The sequence below is a fragment of the Leptosomus discolor genome, chromosome 11 (genome assembly GCF_034619465.1).
Source record: "Leptosomus discolor isolate bLepDis1 chromosome 11, bLepDis1.hap2, whole genome shotgun sequence".
In the NCBI taxonomy this organism is placed as follows: Eukaryota; Metazoa; Chordata; class Aves; order Leptosomiformes; family Leptosomidae; genus Leptosomus; species Leptosomus discolor.
The window spans coordinates 21,999,363-22,014,169 of NC_141401.1; the positions used below are offsets into that span (position 1 = coordinate 21,999,363).

General features: G+C 44.0%; 1 protein-coding gene across 1 annotated transcript in view; it reads left to right on the plus strand.

Annotated features, from left to right (window-relative positions):
• Positions 1-1,587: 1,587 nt before the first annotated feature.
• The window catches only part of TCF12 (transcription factor 12), a 171,262-nt gene continuing 158,042 nt past the window's right edge, over positions 1,588-14,807 (plus strand). Inside the window, exons 1-3 of the mRNA XM_086471565.1 lie at positions 1,588-1,608; positions 2,784-2,875; positions 3,683-3,755. Of these exons, the coding sequence (XP_086327691.1) occupies positions 2,801-2,875; positions 3,683-3,755 (148 nt within the window). The 5' untranslated portion in view covers positions 1,588-1,608; positions 2,784-2,800. The remainder of the gene's footprint in view (positions 1,609-2,783; positions 2,876-3,682; positions 3,756-14,807) is intronic.

The window sequence follows — 14,807 nt, forward strand, 5'->3', positions numbered from 1 at the left end:
AACGGAGGAGAACGTTTTAAGTCTCCAGTTTGTCTTTGCCTGGGGGTGGTAAGTTTGTTATCACCCTCCCCTTCCTCCGGAAGATGTCACGGTCGGAGCTGGGGGTGGGAAGAGTTGAGTTGGAAAGGACGGGCACGGGGCTGGAGAGCTCTCTGCACAGCCTGCTGGTTTCCAGGCCTGGGGTTCTGCCAAGCAGCAGCCTGTGAGGGATGAACGCTCCTGCGCACAGCGAGCCTTTCCTCACTGCGCTTACTATCTCCCTGGAGCGTTGTAGGTTCCCCAGGATTTTAAGTATCCTTTTTCATTGTCCTTGTGTTTTCGGAGTCCCCTTGCTCCCAAAGAATAACATGCCAGTAGTTGCAGAGATCATTATTTTTTCAGTTCTCCCTTCCAGAGGGAAAGGTGTAGCCCTTGGGAGGCAGGGTCTGAAACGAGCAGGCCCAGACCCAGGTGGTGGCAAGTCGGTGCCACCTGGGGGCTCTGCAGGCTTGAGAGACCTGCGTGCGGCTGAGCGCCGCGCTGCCCCGGCGCCAGGCAGAGCCGTGCCCGTTCCTCGGGCCCTGGCCGGGGGCAGCCCCGCACCTTGCAGACACGACCCAAACTTCCCCGCAGGACAGGCCGGCAGCGCCGTTCCACGAGAAGGAGACGGAGCACAAAAGCGGTTTGGCTGTGGCAGGACCCGAACGAGGGCGCAGGTTCTTCGCACGCCGGTTCCCATCCCCGCACGGAACTGCTGGGCTGGTTCATCTTTGTTTGCCCCCCCCCCCCCCCCCCCCGTTTCAGAGAGCCCTGGAGTTCAGCTTGAACGCGTGCTCTCGCCCTGGCACACATGCCTTCATGCCTTGCCGTGCTGTGGTTTTAATTGTATGTATTTGAGAGGAAGCTGCTCGTGAATGCTTAAAGCTTGCTGCCATTCGTACGCGGTTTTCTTTGGCCAAGTAAAGCTGTATATTGGTACATTAAAAGTATTTAGGGACGTTCAGGGTATGTGGATCCCGAGTGAGGGCGGCGAGGTGTTTTGGGGCACCCGCATCGCTGTCAGCGCTGCCTGTCGAGGTTTGTGCTGCCGCCTTGGAGGAGGAGGGGAGCGGCGGGGCGGGCCTGTTCCCGCGGGGTGCGTGGTTTTGGGGGTGCCCGTTGCGGTATCCCTATGCGGGTCGGGGAGCTCCCGCTTCTCCCCGCGCCGCCGCCACCCACCGGCCCGCCGGGCTCCTGCGCGGGGCCCAGACCGGCCTCCGCCGCCACCCACCCCCGCTGCTGGGGCGTCCCGGCACGGCGCCCGGGGGATGAGACGGGGGCGGGGGCGGTTCGAGGGGAGCCCGCGGGGCCGCCGCCAGCGCCGCAGCGCCTCCCGGCCGGGAGGGAACCGGCGTGTCAAGGGTTAAGGCCGTGGCGGCGCTCGGCGCGGAGGGATACGGAGCCGGAGCCGTGAACGTGGTGCTGAGGCTCTGTAAGCAAAAAAATGTCTGCCTGAGGGAAACCCACAAGTTCCTTCCAGCGGGGGGGGTGGGGGGGGGGAGCGCTCGGCTCGTCGCCTCCCACCCAGCCCGCGGCCCGCCCGCCGCCGTCGGCCCGGCCCTGGTCAGCGGAGCGTACGGGGGGCAGCAGGTAAGTGCGGGCGGCGAGTGGCCGGGAGAAGTTGAGAGAGAGCGGTGGGGGGAGGGAAGCGGCAGCCAGGCGCTCGTAGGGGCAGAGGCGGCGGCGAAGGGCGCGGGGCCGCGGCTAGGCGGGAGCGGGGCTGCCCGGGGGCCGCCGCGGGGGCGGCGGGGAGGCCGCGGAGGAGAAGGAGAAGGCGGCCTCGCTGGAGAGCCCGAGGGGAGGCAGCCGGGGTCGGCCGCCCGGGTAGTGGGGTGTGAGTGCGGCGTGACGGGGTCTCCGCCGGCGGCGGGGCGGGCCGCGGACCCGGGCGGGCTGCGGCGCCCGGGAGCGAGTCCCCGGTGGCGGCTTTCGGGGCGCGCGTTAGCCGCCGCGCGGCTCCCAGCGCTCATAAAGGATCGCGGCGGCCGCATCCCGGCGCGCCGGGCGGCTCCGAAACTTGGAGGGGAGCGGGGCTGCGGCAGCGCCCCCGCCGCTCCCCCACGGCGCCCGCCGGGCACAAGGGAAGGCGCGGACCCCGCCGCCCCTCCTTCGCCCCCCCACCCCCCCCGCTGCGCGCGCGCACACGCCCCCCCGCCGCACGCGCATTCCACACACACCAACCCCCCCCCATCTCTCCTCCGTCTGCCCGGTGGCGGCGCGCTCGCGCGCGCCCCCGTCCCCGCGCCGCGTGTGCGCGTGCGGTGCGCGGGGGCGGCTCCCGGCCCGCCGCGGTCCCGATCGCGGAGCGGCGGCGGCCCCGCGGGTGGGCGGGCGGGCGGCCGTAATGCCGGGGCAGCGATGGCTCTGCTGAGGCGCGTCCGGCCCCGCTTGTCAGCCCCATTGTTGCGGAGACAGTGAGTCACTTAATCTCCCGCTAATTCTCGGACTCCGCCGGGCCGCGGCGGCTTGTTTTGCTTTCGCCTGACTGGGGGGGGACACCGGATTCCTGGCGGCGGCCCCGGCCGCGGCATGTCTGCCCTCGCGGGAGGTGGGGGAGAAGCGGCATGAGGGCGGAAAGGGAGCCGGAGGGAACTTGAGGAGAGTTGGTTCGTTGGGGGGAGCTGCTGCTGATCCCGCGCGGGAAAGCGAGGCTCCCCCGGGACCCCCCCGCGGCCCTTCCTCGCTGGGGGCCGGTTTCCCGGGGTTGGGGGTCGGCGCCAGCCCCGTGGTGAAGCGCTGCCTGTGCCTCTCTCCCTGTGGCCCAGGAGGTGAGCGGAGGAAGATGAACTCCCAGCAGCAGAGGATGGCCGCGATAGGCACCGACAAGGAGCTGAGCGACTTGCTGGACTTCAGCGCGGTAGGGGGTTGCTCCGGGGGGGGCTCCTGCACGGTAAAGCGAGGCGAGGAGTAGGGGCAGCAGCGGGCAGGGCTTGGCTGGGCCCGGCTCGGCCGAGTCGGACACCTGAACTTTGATGTAATGTCTAGACTTCCAGATTTAATGCTGTAATACCAGCTGGGTCAATTGGTTTAACTGGTTAAAATCAGGCTGACCCAGTGATGGCATAATCTAATAATTAACGTTTGTTAAGCTGGCATGTGGCACTGCTACTTTGTTGGTTTCTTTCCTTTTTTTTTAAAAAAAAACCCCCACAAACCAAAAGAAAATTTAATGCCTGTAAATAAGAAAGGTTATGAATTGATAGTTTTGGCTTAGAAAATTACAAGTATTTTCTGTATAATACTTTTAACAGATTTCAGAAAGGTGCTTGATTTATAAGATCAAAATAGAAAACTGCTGCGTCTCAAAAACTCTCTTTATCCAGTGACTTTAAACTCATGGATCAGTAAGAAATAAATATTTTTGGTAGCAAAACTTGATATGTAACTATTTTAAATTGCCGTACTAGTAGTAGGTCTCCTTTTATTTTTTGAAGTTGTTTGTGCTCATGTAGAAAAGAGGTTTTAGTGGCATTAATAAATGGCAAGCAGTACTTTAGCTTATTGGTTTTATGAAGGTCTAAATATGCATCTTACAGTCTGTTTATTTTCTAGCAGAAAGATTAATCAAATAATTGTTTCATACTAACTTTTTTAAAGTTTCTATTAATAATTTAGCACAGAGTTCAAAGCCAATTTAAACACATCTTTTTTTCTTGTTTTGCAGATGTTTTCCCCACCTGTTAATAGTGGGAAAACCAGACCAACCACGCTTGGAAGCAGCCAGTTCAGTGGATCAGGTAGGATGCACCCGAGACACATAAAGTTTGTGTAAATGGGTCTTGAGGTTCTAGCTTGGTCCTCCTGTGCTTGAAGTATGATAGTCTGTCATTTGTCCGTGTTCTCGTCAGACATTCAGGTTAATTAGAGAGGTGCCGTTTTGGTCTGACTTTATAACACATGTTGTGAACTGTAACCACAGTTCTCCTCTGTATGTGCCTTAGAGTACTTGTCCCAGTACGGTGAAGTGTTGGGTATTTCTGGTCATCCTGATATGCACGTTGTCTGTTCATCCGTTATGGTAAAAACAAGTGGCTGCTTTGGGTTGGTTTGTGTGATAAAATCAAACCAACCTGAAGTATTTCCTAGCCCCTGTGTGAAAGGGGAAAACGCTGAAGTGAGATGCGAAATAATGCAATCCTCCTGACTCAGGGATGTATTTTAGAATGCAGTCCTGGAGGAAAACGTGAGGTTGATCCCGTTTTGCAGTGCTGTGTAGCTCCCCAAGACGTGACGAATAGAATTCCCTCATGTCGAACCTTTGTGGTGTGCCTGGAAAATGAGTGGCTGTGTGCACGTGGGGTGGCTTTGGTGCCTTTTCACTGGGGTCCTCCTGATGGCTCTTCCCGGAGACTTTTAGCCCAGTCTGCAAATAGGAAGTGAGAGGTTTTTTAATGGATACTTGGTATCATTCCAGTAAAGGGTGTATTTATTTCTGCTCACAAAGGGGGACTAAAGCTACTTTCTGATAGTGTGTCTCTTCTTTTCTATGTGTGCTTATTTTCTGTGAATGCAGCGAAGCGGAATTTTTGTTTTTATGAATACAACAAAGTGATGTTTGTGTGTTTAGTTAAGGTTAACGAAAACAAAATTTCAGAACCCCAGTTGCCTGAAGTTGCAGTAACATCGCCTGTTTGCTTCTTACGTTGTCAGAGCTGTTACTTTGAGAGTCCAAATGACACCTGCGTTTTAGGAACACTTTAGAATTTTTTGGCTTTAAAAGCATCTTAAAACTTCTGAATTGTATAACTTTGCAAACTCTTCAGACACTTTTATCTCCCACATTTAATTTAATGAAAATGTAGTAAGTGTTGTAACATACTTGACAAAGCATTTTACTTTTTCTCTCCTAAAATATGCAAGTGGTTTTGTCTTGCTCTTTGAAAGTATGTGAACTTTAAATTGTTGGCTCTAGTCACACAGCAAATCCGTATATGATGTAGTTAATTTTTTTTTTTTTTCAAATGCAAATGTTCAAGACAGTTGTTTCTCAAAAGCTAATTTTAAAAGACATTCAGGCAGCTAAAACTTACTGTGGGGAGCACAGCCTGGGCATCTTGTCCCCCCTTGCTTTTCCTGAATGAGTAGAGTAACTCTCTGTTGAATAATAAAGCTTTCATTTTTGGTTTATCTCTTAGATGGGTCTTAGGTAAGACAGCTTGCCCTGTTTGTGGGTAGTGTTTCCCCTTCTTTCCTTGGGTGGCTCAGAAAAAGAGAGAACGCCAGGATACTTAGCTTTTTGGGAGAAAGTGTCATTGACTCCTTGAAATTCTTTGCCAATAGGTTATATCACACGTAGATACCAGGCATGAGCGATATGCTGCAGCTGTCGAACAAGCTCCATCTCCCCTGAATTCCCCTTGGAAAAGATAATGGTGGATAGTTGTGGTTTTAATTCAGAAAGCTTCTAGTTGTAGTGATTTCCTGGTTAGGGGGATTATATGCCCCAATTTTTGTAGTGTTCTCACCTAAGCCTTGACCTAGGGCGATTACTCTGCAGGAGTGAGAGGTGACGGACTTCTGTATTAGTTGTGTTCTGAGTCAGTGTAGAGTGTTGTAGAAAGACTATGTTAAGATCATTGATGAAGCATAGGCATTTAATTTCTAGTACTCTTGGTTTAATTGTGATCTTGCTTTCATTTCAAGTGTTCCGTAACTTCTAGGACAAGCGATGTTTGAAAACTTTTTTTTGTGTTTACTGCTAGAGGCCACTTTGTAAGGGGAAACGTGAAAGGAGGAGCTCTTTTTGCCTTTGAGCTATCTAGTACTGAAAAGCACAGTTGTCACAGTTTCCCGAAAAGTATATTTTTATTTTTTCTTTGACTACAGAACGATGGTACCTCCTTACAGAGACGTTCTGTGGTTTTGGTGGCAATTACAGAAGTGAAGCTTGCTTCAGTATCTTTCCCTCAGTTGTTTTATTTTTCTGATGTCTTTACAAAGTACAAGCATGCTAAAGGAAAGTGTTTTCCTTAGTTGGAATGAATGTGTTGTTTGTTATTATAGAACCCCCTTTTTCCATTTAAACTTAAAATAGACAAACCTGAAAACACCTTCCCTGCCCCCCCTCAACCTATGAGTGATTCGAGATGCAGCCCAATGGCCCCCATTAAGTAGGGGAAAATCAGTTGCTTGTCTGCCTGGCTCCTAAGACTGTATTTTTGAGAAATGTGATTTAGAAGGAAGGAATGCTCATGATGCATGTTCCTTACCACCCCCAGGCCCTCAGTTTAAAAGTACAAATTAATTGCTGTTCAAGAGTGGTTAAGTTCTGTTTGTTTTTCAGGTGTGGCTTTGTGAAGTGTTGGGAATACTAGGGTATATGTTATTAATTCGGATGTAACAAGCTAGATCTGGTATAATTCTGCAATATTTCTGTTGATCATGCTGTGAAAATACAGGTGTAGTTTGGTAGCATAAATAAAACAGCTAATATGACTGATATCTGTAATTTGTAAGAAAATACTGTCATGGATTAACATATGAACATTGTGTTTTGATTAAAAGGTAGCTGGAGTCTGGTGTGAGGGCAGACTTGCTTTCTACAGGTCAATCAGTTATGAATGAAAGCTGCAGATGAAATAAGTGAACTAATCTGATATATCGTAGTATCTTATGACAGTAAATTGTGTAAGATGCTGATAAAGTGAAATAACTTGGTCAGACTGCTGGGGGAAATAAACATATTGGAAAAGTAACCCGATATGTAAGTCGGTGAGTTAAGCCACAAAATATTCCTTGTCACACCTGTTGTAATTACGTCCTGTTTAAAACAAGACTTCCCATTCTTTTCTCCTCCAAAACCAACTTGTGAAGATAAAGCCATTTCTGTCTTGGAAGTCATATAAGGAGAAGGCAAAGGTCAGAGATATGCTCTGTTGGGCTTTGCAATCAGACTTTTTTTGCAGACTTTGTTTAAAATTAAAGTTTTCTGTGTTGCTACTATAGAATCCTGTAGATACTATGGTTAATAGCAGCATTTATGATCTACAGTGAAACTTTGCTTTGTTTTTCTTTTTTCAAAACTACAAAACTGATGCCAATACAAACCTGGATAGTTACCGATTTTGCCCAGTGCTCTTTATTGATTCCAGTAACTCCATTAAAATCCAGTCACAGTATTCAGATGCCTGCTGCAGGCAATAATGGTGTGATTTTCCTATGATTCTCAGTGGGTTTGACAAAAAATTTCAATCACAGGAAAAATTAAAATTGAGTGTCTTGGGTGTGGCACCCTAAAGTAAGACTTTTTTTTTTTTTTCTTTTGCAAACAACTTTGTAGATGTTAAAGAAGAATATGTCAGAATATTCTCCGATGTGGCCTACTATTTTCAGCTTTTATAGCCTCCTAATTGTGCCAGTAGCACTTTCGCATGTGGCTATGCATGTGCATATGTGAGGTACTGGTCAAAAAGCTGAAGTAAGATAATGTGGATGTCTAACAGAAAACAAAGTGCTAAGAATTTCAAGTGAGAGGTACAGTTCAAGAGCTAAGTTATCAAAATATGACACTTCTCTTGCCTGTAGGATTCTTCTGAAGTTTATGAAAAATGCGTACACACATTTTTGTGTGGACAGCTTTGGGGCCAAATCTTGTGTATCCAGACATTCCTCGTACTAGACCTATGTGCAAAAAAACTTCTGAATATATCTGTTCAGATACCTGTTTGTGTAAGTTTGGTCCCATTTTCTGCAAATTCAAGAGGCTGCCCTTTCTATGTCTCTCTACTAATTCGTACTGAGTTTGTAAGGAATGGACTGGGATAGACCACTAATTAGTGGCTCGATGCAAAGACCATTAAAGTTGATAGCCTGCCATTAACCCGAGTGTCCCTAAATTAGGGCCATGTGTCTTGAGACTGGACACAATGGCCAATCTTTAGCAGGTCTATTAAGTTACTAAACAGTGTTACCAAAATTAGCAAAACCTGACTTGATTACTGTTTGTCGGTCCAGTAAGCTTCTTTCCTTTTCAGCTTTGCATCAGCAAGTTCCTTGTGAAACAAACAAAAAAACCCTAACAAAAAAAAACTTTTGGGAGTTACCTGAACGGGCAATGTTTTAAATACTGCGCTCATGAATCTACAGCAAGCCTGGAAGAGAAAAGGCACGCTTAACTCTGAGAGCCAAATCACAGCCTTGGAGAAACCTGCAGAAAGATGAGACTTTTTCTGTATGCAAATTAGTGCTCCTAACCTTTCAAAATATGTTATTTTTTCTTCTTTTTATCAGAACTGTGATTCCTAAGAAGAGTCAGTTCTCCAGTATAATACTGTCTGTGTTTCTGGTGCAGTCTCCCATTGAGGTGTGGGAAATTCCTAATGCCTGCTCCTAAGCCCTGAATTGAGGAGTTGATGAGAGGTCTCATGTAGTCCCACAGTCTGGTCCTACAATGTGTTAGGTGATGACAGACTCTTTTAAATAAAATAAAATAAAAAAAGCGGAAGGCCTGTATTTCAGGAATTTGATCTGTATTTCTAGTTTTGTCATCCAAAATATGTTATGATCCTATGTGGTTTTGTTTGCTCTTCAAAGGAAGACGAGGTTATTGTGTGTTAAATGCCAGCAATCTAGGGTGGCCTGTTAAAGTAAATAGGAGGTCATGCAACTATGCGGCTTCCTTATTAATTTTGTTTTTAATATCTAGATTGTCCTGTAGCCTCATTAAAAGTGAACCAGCAGACCTGGCAACCTTGTATTTCATCTCAGGTCTGAGAGGTGCTAAATTCCGTCCTCTTCTGAAGAGCCTTGGAAGGGCTGTAGAAGCCTTATGCTTGAAAGCAGAGGTGTTTGTAGCTCCTTTCCCCTCTAATTGTGTGTAGGGGAGACCTGTGGATTACCCTTCAAATGGGCCAGATGCCAGTGGGATGAAGATTTCAGTCTGAATCCCTCACCTATTGCATTTAGAAACCCAGAAAAGTGATACAGTGCTGGTAAATAATGTGATCCGGCAGCTTGCCTGTTGGCAGCCTCTGTTTCTCTTCCCCCTCCCCTTCCCTTGTCTTTGGAAAGATAAAATATCAGACACTTACTCCACCAACAGTCTTGAAAAGTACAGCATACAAAAGGGCTAAGTAATTGCTTCTATATTCCTGTTTAAGAAAGAGAAGGTGAAAAAAATAGTTGGACAAATGGAGGGAACTGATAACCCAACTTTAAGGGCAGACAGTCTCTCACAAGGTGTTTGTGGTCATGTGGCTACTTTTTTTTTTAAAAAAAAAAAAAGGAGGAAAAAAGGAAAAGTTACTGGAACAGCTGGGTGTTCTGAATCTAGCTTGCTGAGCAGATAAGTAGGTGTTCGTCCGTCATTTATTGCCGTTGGCTATGGTTTTGAAATGGCTGTTGTCACTTAAGGTGGTGGTGTGGACCTCATGTCAATTGGTCAGAAATTCCTTGCTGTCTTCCAAATAGCTAATTTTAGAATTTTTAGCAGCATTTCGCCTGTCTTCTGTTTAGAGGTACACTTGATGCTGTTAGTAAGGGAAATTGTAACTTTGGCACGTAGAAAGCCTTCTTTCCAAAAGTTTATCTCCTGTTTCCAGCCATTAGTTGTCCCTGAGTGAGAGCAGCGACATGGTCACTGCGTTTCCAAGCGCAGCATCCGACCTCCAGGCCCTCTGTAAGCGTTACTGGCTCACAATGCAAGGAAGACCTTTGCCATATTATTTCTGGGTCCCTTCGGAAGGTCTGGGGTTGCAGTAGTGCCTTGTCCTTTCTTGATGTGGAACTACCCAGGATGGGGCACCTCCCACCATCGCCCTCCAGCCCCAGCCAGTAGCTCTTTGATCTGCCAAATTTTTCTGATCCACTGTAAGGGATGAAGAGTATCCAGATACTTTGTAGAGTGGTCTTAATGGCATGTGGGAAGGCATGATTTGAAATGGCCTGTTGCTGTATTTTTGGATTTACCCAAAGAACAGTGTTGATATAAATGTAAACATGAGGACCAAAGGTTTGGGTGAAGTGGAGGAAGAATCCTGAAAAGGGTCTGAGGAGAAATTGCACATTATCTGAGGATTCCTTTTCTTTAAAGAGAAGTATAAATGAGATTCTTAAACATTTGTGTGTCCTTTAATGGCAGCTGAAGTTGTACTCAGTCCCTTAATTACTGTAGAACTTTTATTATGTCTGTAGCTTTTGCTAAGGTTTGGGTTTTTTGGTTTTATTTGTTTGTTGTCTTTGGCAGGGAATTTCATGTTAAAAGCTTGTCATTCATATGTACTTGCCACAGTTCCCCTTCCCCCCACTTCTTTCCAGCTGACACACAAAGAGGACTTAACTCCTTAGTCACTTTGCTATCGAGTTGGCATGACAGCTGTTTGTCTCAGATAATTCTACTTGATCCATAGTTGAGCCTATAGATGCTGTTGTATGAATTTTTGTTCATCTGCCATGTACTGCACTATAAACTTAGGAAACTGTTTTCTTTAAGTTGCTAAAAGTATAGTGTAATTTTTCATGAGTGAAAGTTGCGCGTATTCATGAACAGAGGGATGCTTAAGGCACTGATGTAATACCGTATCGCTTAGTAAGATTGAAGTTCATGGAGACTATTTCTAAAATGGAAAGATGTGCATAAACTTGGGTAATTTACTAGACCTCTTGAGCTGACTTCTCTTAACCGTGGAGATACAGTTGGGTTTTTTGTTGGTTTTTGTGTTTTTTTGGTACTTGAATCTTTAAGGATTATGTTTTTGGGGACTAGGATTGAGCATTTTTAGAAGCTTTATAAAATTTCTTAAATTATCTATAGATCTGCATATGGTCTATGTGATATAACAAATCAGTCTTCTATCTTAAATTTCCTTCAAAATAAATATTAGTTTATCACATTCAAAAATTCGGTTTCAATAAAGTATGTTCTCTAAAAAAGCTTTTAGAGGTGTTGTCTAACTTAATGTGTTAGCCCTCCTTCAGAAGTGTATAGCAACACTTGATTAGTTTTGTATGTCCTCCTGTGAGGAAGTCACTACATTTAAATAATAAATAAAGAAATAAGAAAAGGCACTGTTTTCTTCTGCATGCAAATTATTTGATGGAGATTGTTATTAAATCCTCATAACTAGTTTTAAATTGTGTATACGCCTTAATCACTTTTTTGGTTATTAGGGATTGTAAGAAAAGGGGGGAAAGTATTATTTCAGTGCGTAATTGTCATCCTAAGGACAGGAAATGTGTTTTTTAATTTCATATTTTTTTCCTGTCTTAAGTAGAGATGGCCAGTCCTTCAATTTGTTGGAGTTTTCATTGATATGAAAGTCTGGAAGTCCTCAGTTCTGTTTTATACCTCAACCTGATGATTTGGAAGTGCTTGTGGACTTTTTAAATACTACAATCCATTATTTACTAGTGGTTGTAGGCACAAGGTTTTTTTTCTATTATGAGTCTAAGATGAGATAAGGATAATTTTTTTTAATGTCTTGAATGAATGCCTTGTTTTTTTCATTTGTTAAACAAAGCAGTGTTTGTAAACAAAACATTCAAAAACATAAAGGACATACTTTTTTGGTGAAGATGTTAACTGAATACCAAGAGTGGTCTGAAAGAGCAGCTTTTGTTATATTTAATAATATCTCACTGTCTTCAGAGGGTAATCAGGCTAAAATGTACCCAGTCAATCTTTAGGACTTTGTTAGATTCTTCTTGTATGGGATGTGATTTTTTTTTTTTTTTTTTTAAGAAGGAGCAGAAATGGCTTTATATCAAATAAACTTCATGTTCTTGCTGATGTAATGCAGAAAAGTCTCGATTACATTAAAATAATTGTTGGTGTTTTAAAGAAGTACTTGGAATGGGGAGCAGAAGAGGCTTGATAAGAAGGGTTTACTTTACAGCCCTGTTAGTAGGGTAGTGCTCTCTCAGAATGCTGGTAAAACCTTAGCGTAGAACTAAGTCAGGTTTGTCTTGAATAGGGAAATTGTACACTTCATATGAACGCAATGGAACTCTTAAAAAACCTGCTCGTGCTGTAGAATTGCACTTGAAGGTTAAAAGTGTACATTTCTGGTATTATACACAATTTCTCTTTATTGGTAAGTGGAAAATAGGTAAATATTTTTTACATACAGCTGATAGTTCTGAATGAATTTTTTTTTTTTTCCTGAAGTAAAGCTTGTTTATTGTAGTGGACCTGTTTCTAGCTCCTGATCTTCTACAGAGATTGCCTATATTGTTTTTTGTAAGCACGTCAGAATTTGTATTACAGTTTTCATGTCTGCTTTTTTGGTATTGCAGGATCTTTTTTGTTTGTTTGTTTTTTTCCTGTACCAGATGTATTTGCAGAAACAGGGGTATCTGTCTTTATTGGGTTATTAGTTATATGGAGTTCTAGTAATCAGTTGAACCGCTTGCTTTCACTGCTCTGCTTCCCTTTCCATGGACAAAGCTGCAGGAAGCATTTTGTTTGTGCCTTGTCTCTGAAAGAGATCTTTACTGCTGCTGAAGATGAAGCCCTGGTAACACGGAGAAACTTATGTTAGGCTGGGCTGGAGTTTTATATAGAAGTGTGTTCTGAGCCTTGATTTGTGACAATTATGTTTTAGACGGTGTATTTTTTCTGCTTTTTACATATAAAGATGAATAGACAGAACTAATCGTTAGAGAAACATACCTAGTAAAAAAAAAAATCCAAATTTCGTCATTTCTAGTTGTGTATGTTTTACGGAGAAAATACAAATGAATATCAGGCCATGAATGCACCTGTTCTGTGTGTTAAATGAAACTGAGTTTAAACAGAGTTTGCCCTTAATTCAGTATAAGCAAGAACTTGGTCTGTAGCATGACCTGGTGTCTGTATTTATTCTGTTTAGACCATGACCAAAATATATTGCCAATTTTAATATGTATGTTACTGTCTTTGGAGAGTGAATTGATTTGTAGTCCTCCTGTCGTCTTCCGTGTTCAGGTTTTACAGACAAAGTCTTTAATGTATTAAGTGGTTCCAAGTCTTACCTAAAATAAAAACTGGATGCACGTTGGTGGGTTTTGTATGTACTATCTCCATTTTTGACATCTGTCTAGAAGTCCAAACTAAACTGTTTTTTTTACTTGAATGAGGCAGTAAGGGAACCAGGCAGAAGACTTAGCAAAACATAAAACTTACCGAGTGTGATTCATACCTATTAGCATATAATGTGTGAGAAAAATGTAAAGACTTTACTTTAAAATAACATTGCTTTGGTTTCTCTGGTTCTCTTGGAAAACATGTTTAAAGCCTGAAAGATGTAGATAAATCCATGATAAAGTCACCAAATTAAGCATTTTGCATGCTGCAGGGATGTCTTGTGACCAAACATCTCTTGAATTTTCTACTGTGCTGTGTTAGCGTTAGTAGGGTGCTGTGGAGATAAGTATACTTCAGAAAATCCTAAAGTATTTTTAGTCTTCTGTAGGAGAATGGAATTCATTGTTTATATTTTTATTTTTGTTTATTTGAGTGCAAGATACTGTTGTCTTGCTGTTGTCCCAAGAGCTATTGTGGCTACTCTGTGAAATGATTAAACCAGACAGCTTTGCTTGTAGGACAAACATTTTTTATATTGTGGTGTTTCGATGATTTTCAATGTGACACCTATCCCGTTCCCGTTTCTTTCTGCAGCAACTTCATGAGTCATAATCCTTGCAAAAGAACAGAGCTTAAAATAATCACTGATTGTTTCCTTGCAATTCTATTCACTGCCCACTGCAAATAAACGAGAGCAGAAATGACAATATCGTTTAATCCTTTAATGTTTGCCTTTGACGTGCAAAACATTCTCTTGTAATGGAGAAGTAATCCATAAGGAGGGTAGCTGCTCTTTCATCTTCCTGCATGCTAAATGAAGCTGAGGCTTTTATGAAGAGATGGTGATTTAATGAAGATGACCGAGTTTTGGAGTAATGAAAAGCTTTTGTGTATTTCTAAAAATGATGCACGGTGCTTGTTACTGCCGAGTTCAAATGGCTGTGTTTTGTAGTGCGGCTTCGTAAGGTGAGCGCTTGCCATGCGTAGGTGCGAGGGGACCGGGTGGTGCAGTAAATGAAAAAAATTCCCTTTGATTTTGTAAGAGAAATGCAGATCTCTGCCACTTGATGCGTATAAATGCATGTAAAGTCTGACATGTGCTCTGTGTAACGATTTTATTTTGGTAACCTTGACAGTATCTCTGATATCTTATTCCCTTGCCAGAGGACACTAATAAGCACACCAAAAAACGGGAGCATGAACTTCGTTGATGTTACTTGTGACAGGAATATCCGAATTAGATATTTTTCTTGCAAGTACTTGTAAGATCCTGAATTTTAAAAGCCCTTCAACTCAAAAACACCAATCCAAACCAAACAAAAAAAAAACAAACCCAAAACCGCAAAAAACCACAAACAAACAAACATACAAAACCCCACCAAAACCTCCCAAAAACCCAAACCCCAATAAAAATTAAAAAAAAACCAAATCCCCCATCTTTTTTCCCTTTCAGTTGTTCATTTCATTAGTTTATTTGGGATATTTTTGTAATAATCTGTAATGTTACTGCTTGCAAAGCAAGCGGGAGAACACCTGATACTTCAGAAGGAAGCAGAGAGAGGCTTTAAAGGACAGGAGACAATGTCCTCTCCAGAACATCCTCTCCCAGCAGTCTTTCAGGCCTTCATGAATCAGCAAAAGGGCCTTTTATTTTTCCCTCTTTAAGTCGCATCTTCAAAGTGTGACTTTATTGAAATTAATATATATATTTTATATAAATTAACTTCTATAAAAATTAATCTTTTTTCTTCCACCAAAATTTTAAAGAAGGTTGTGATCCTTTCTACTT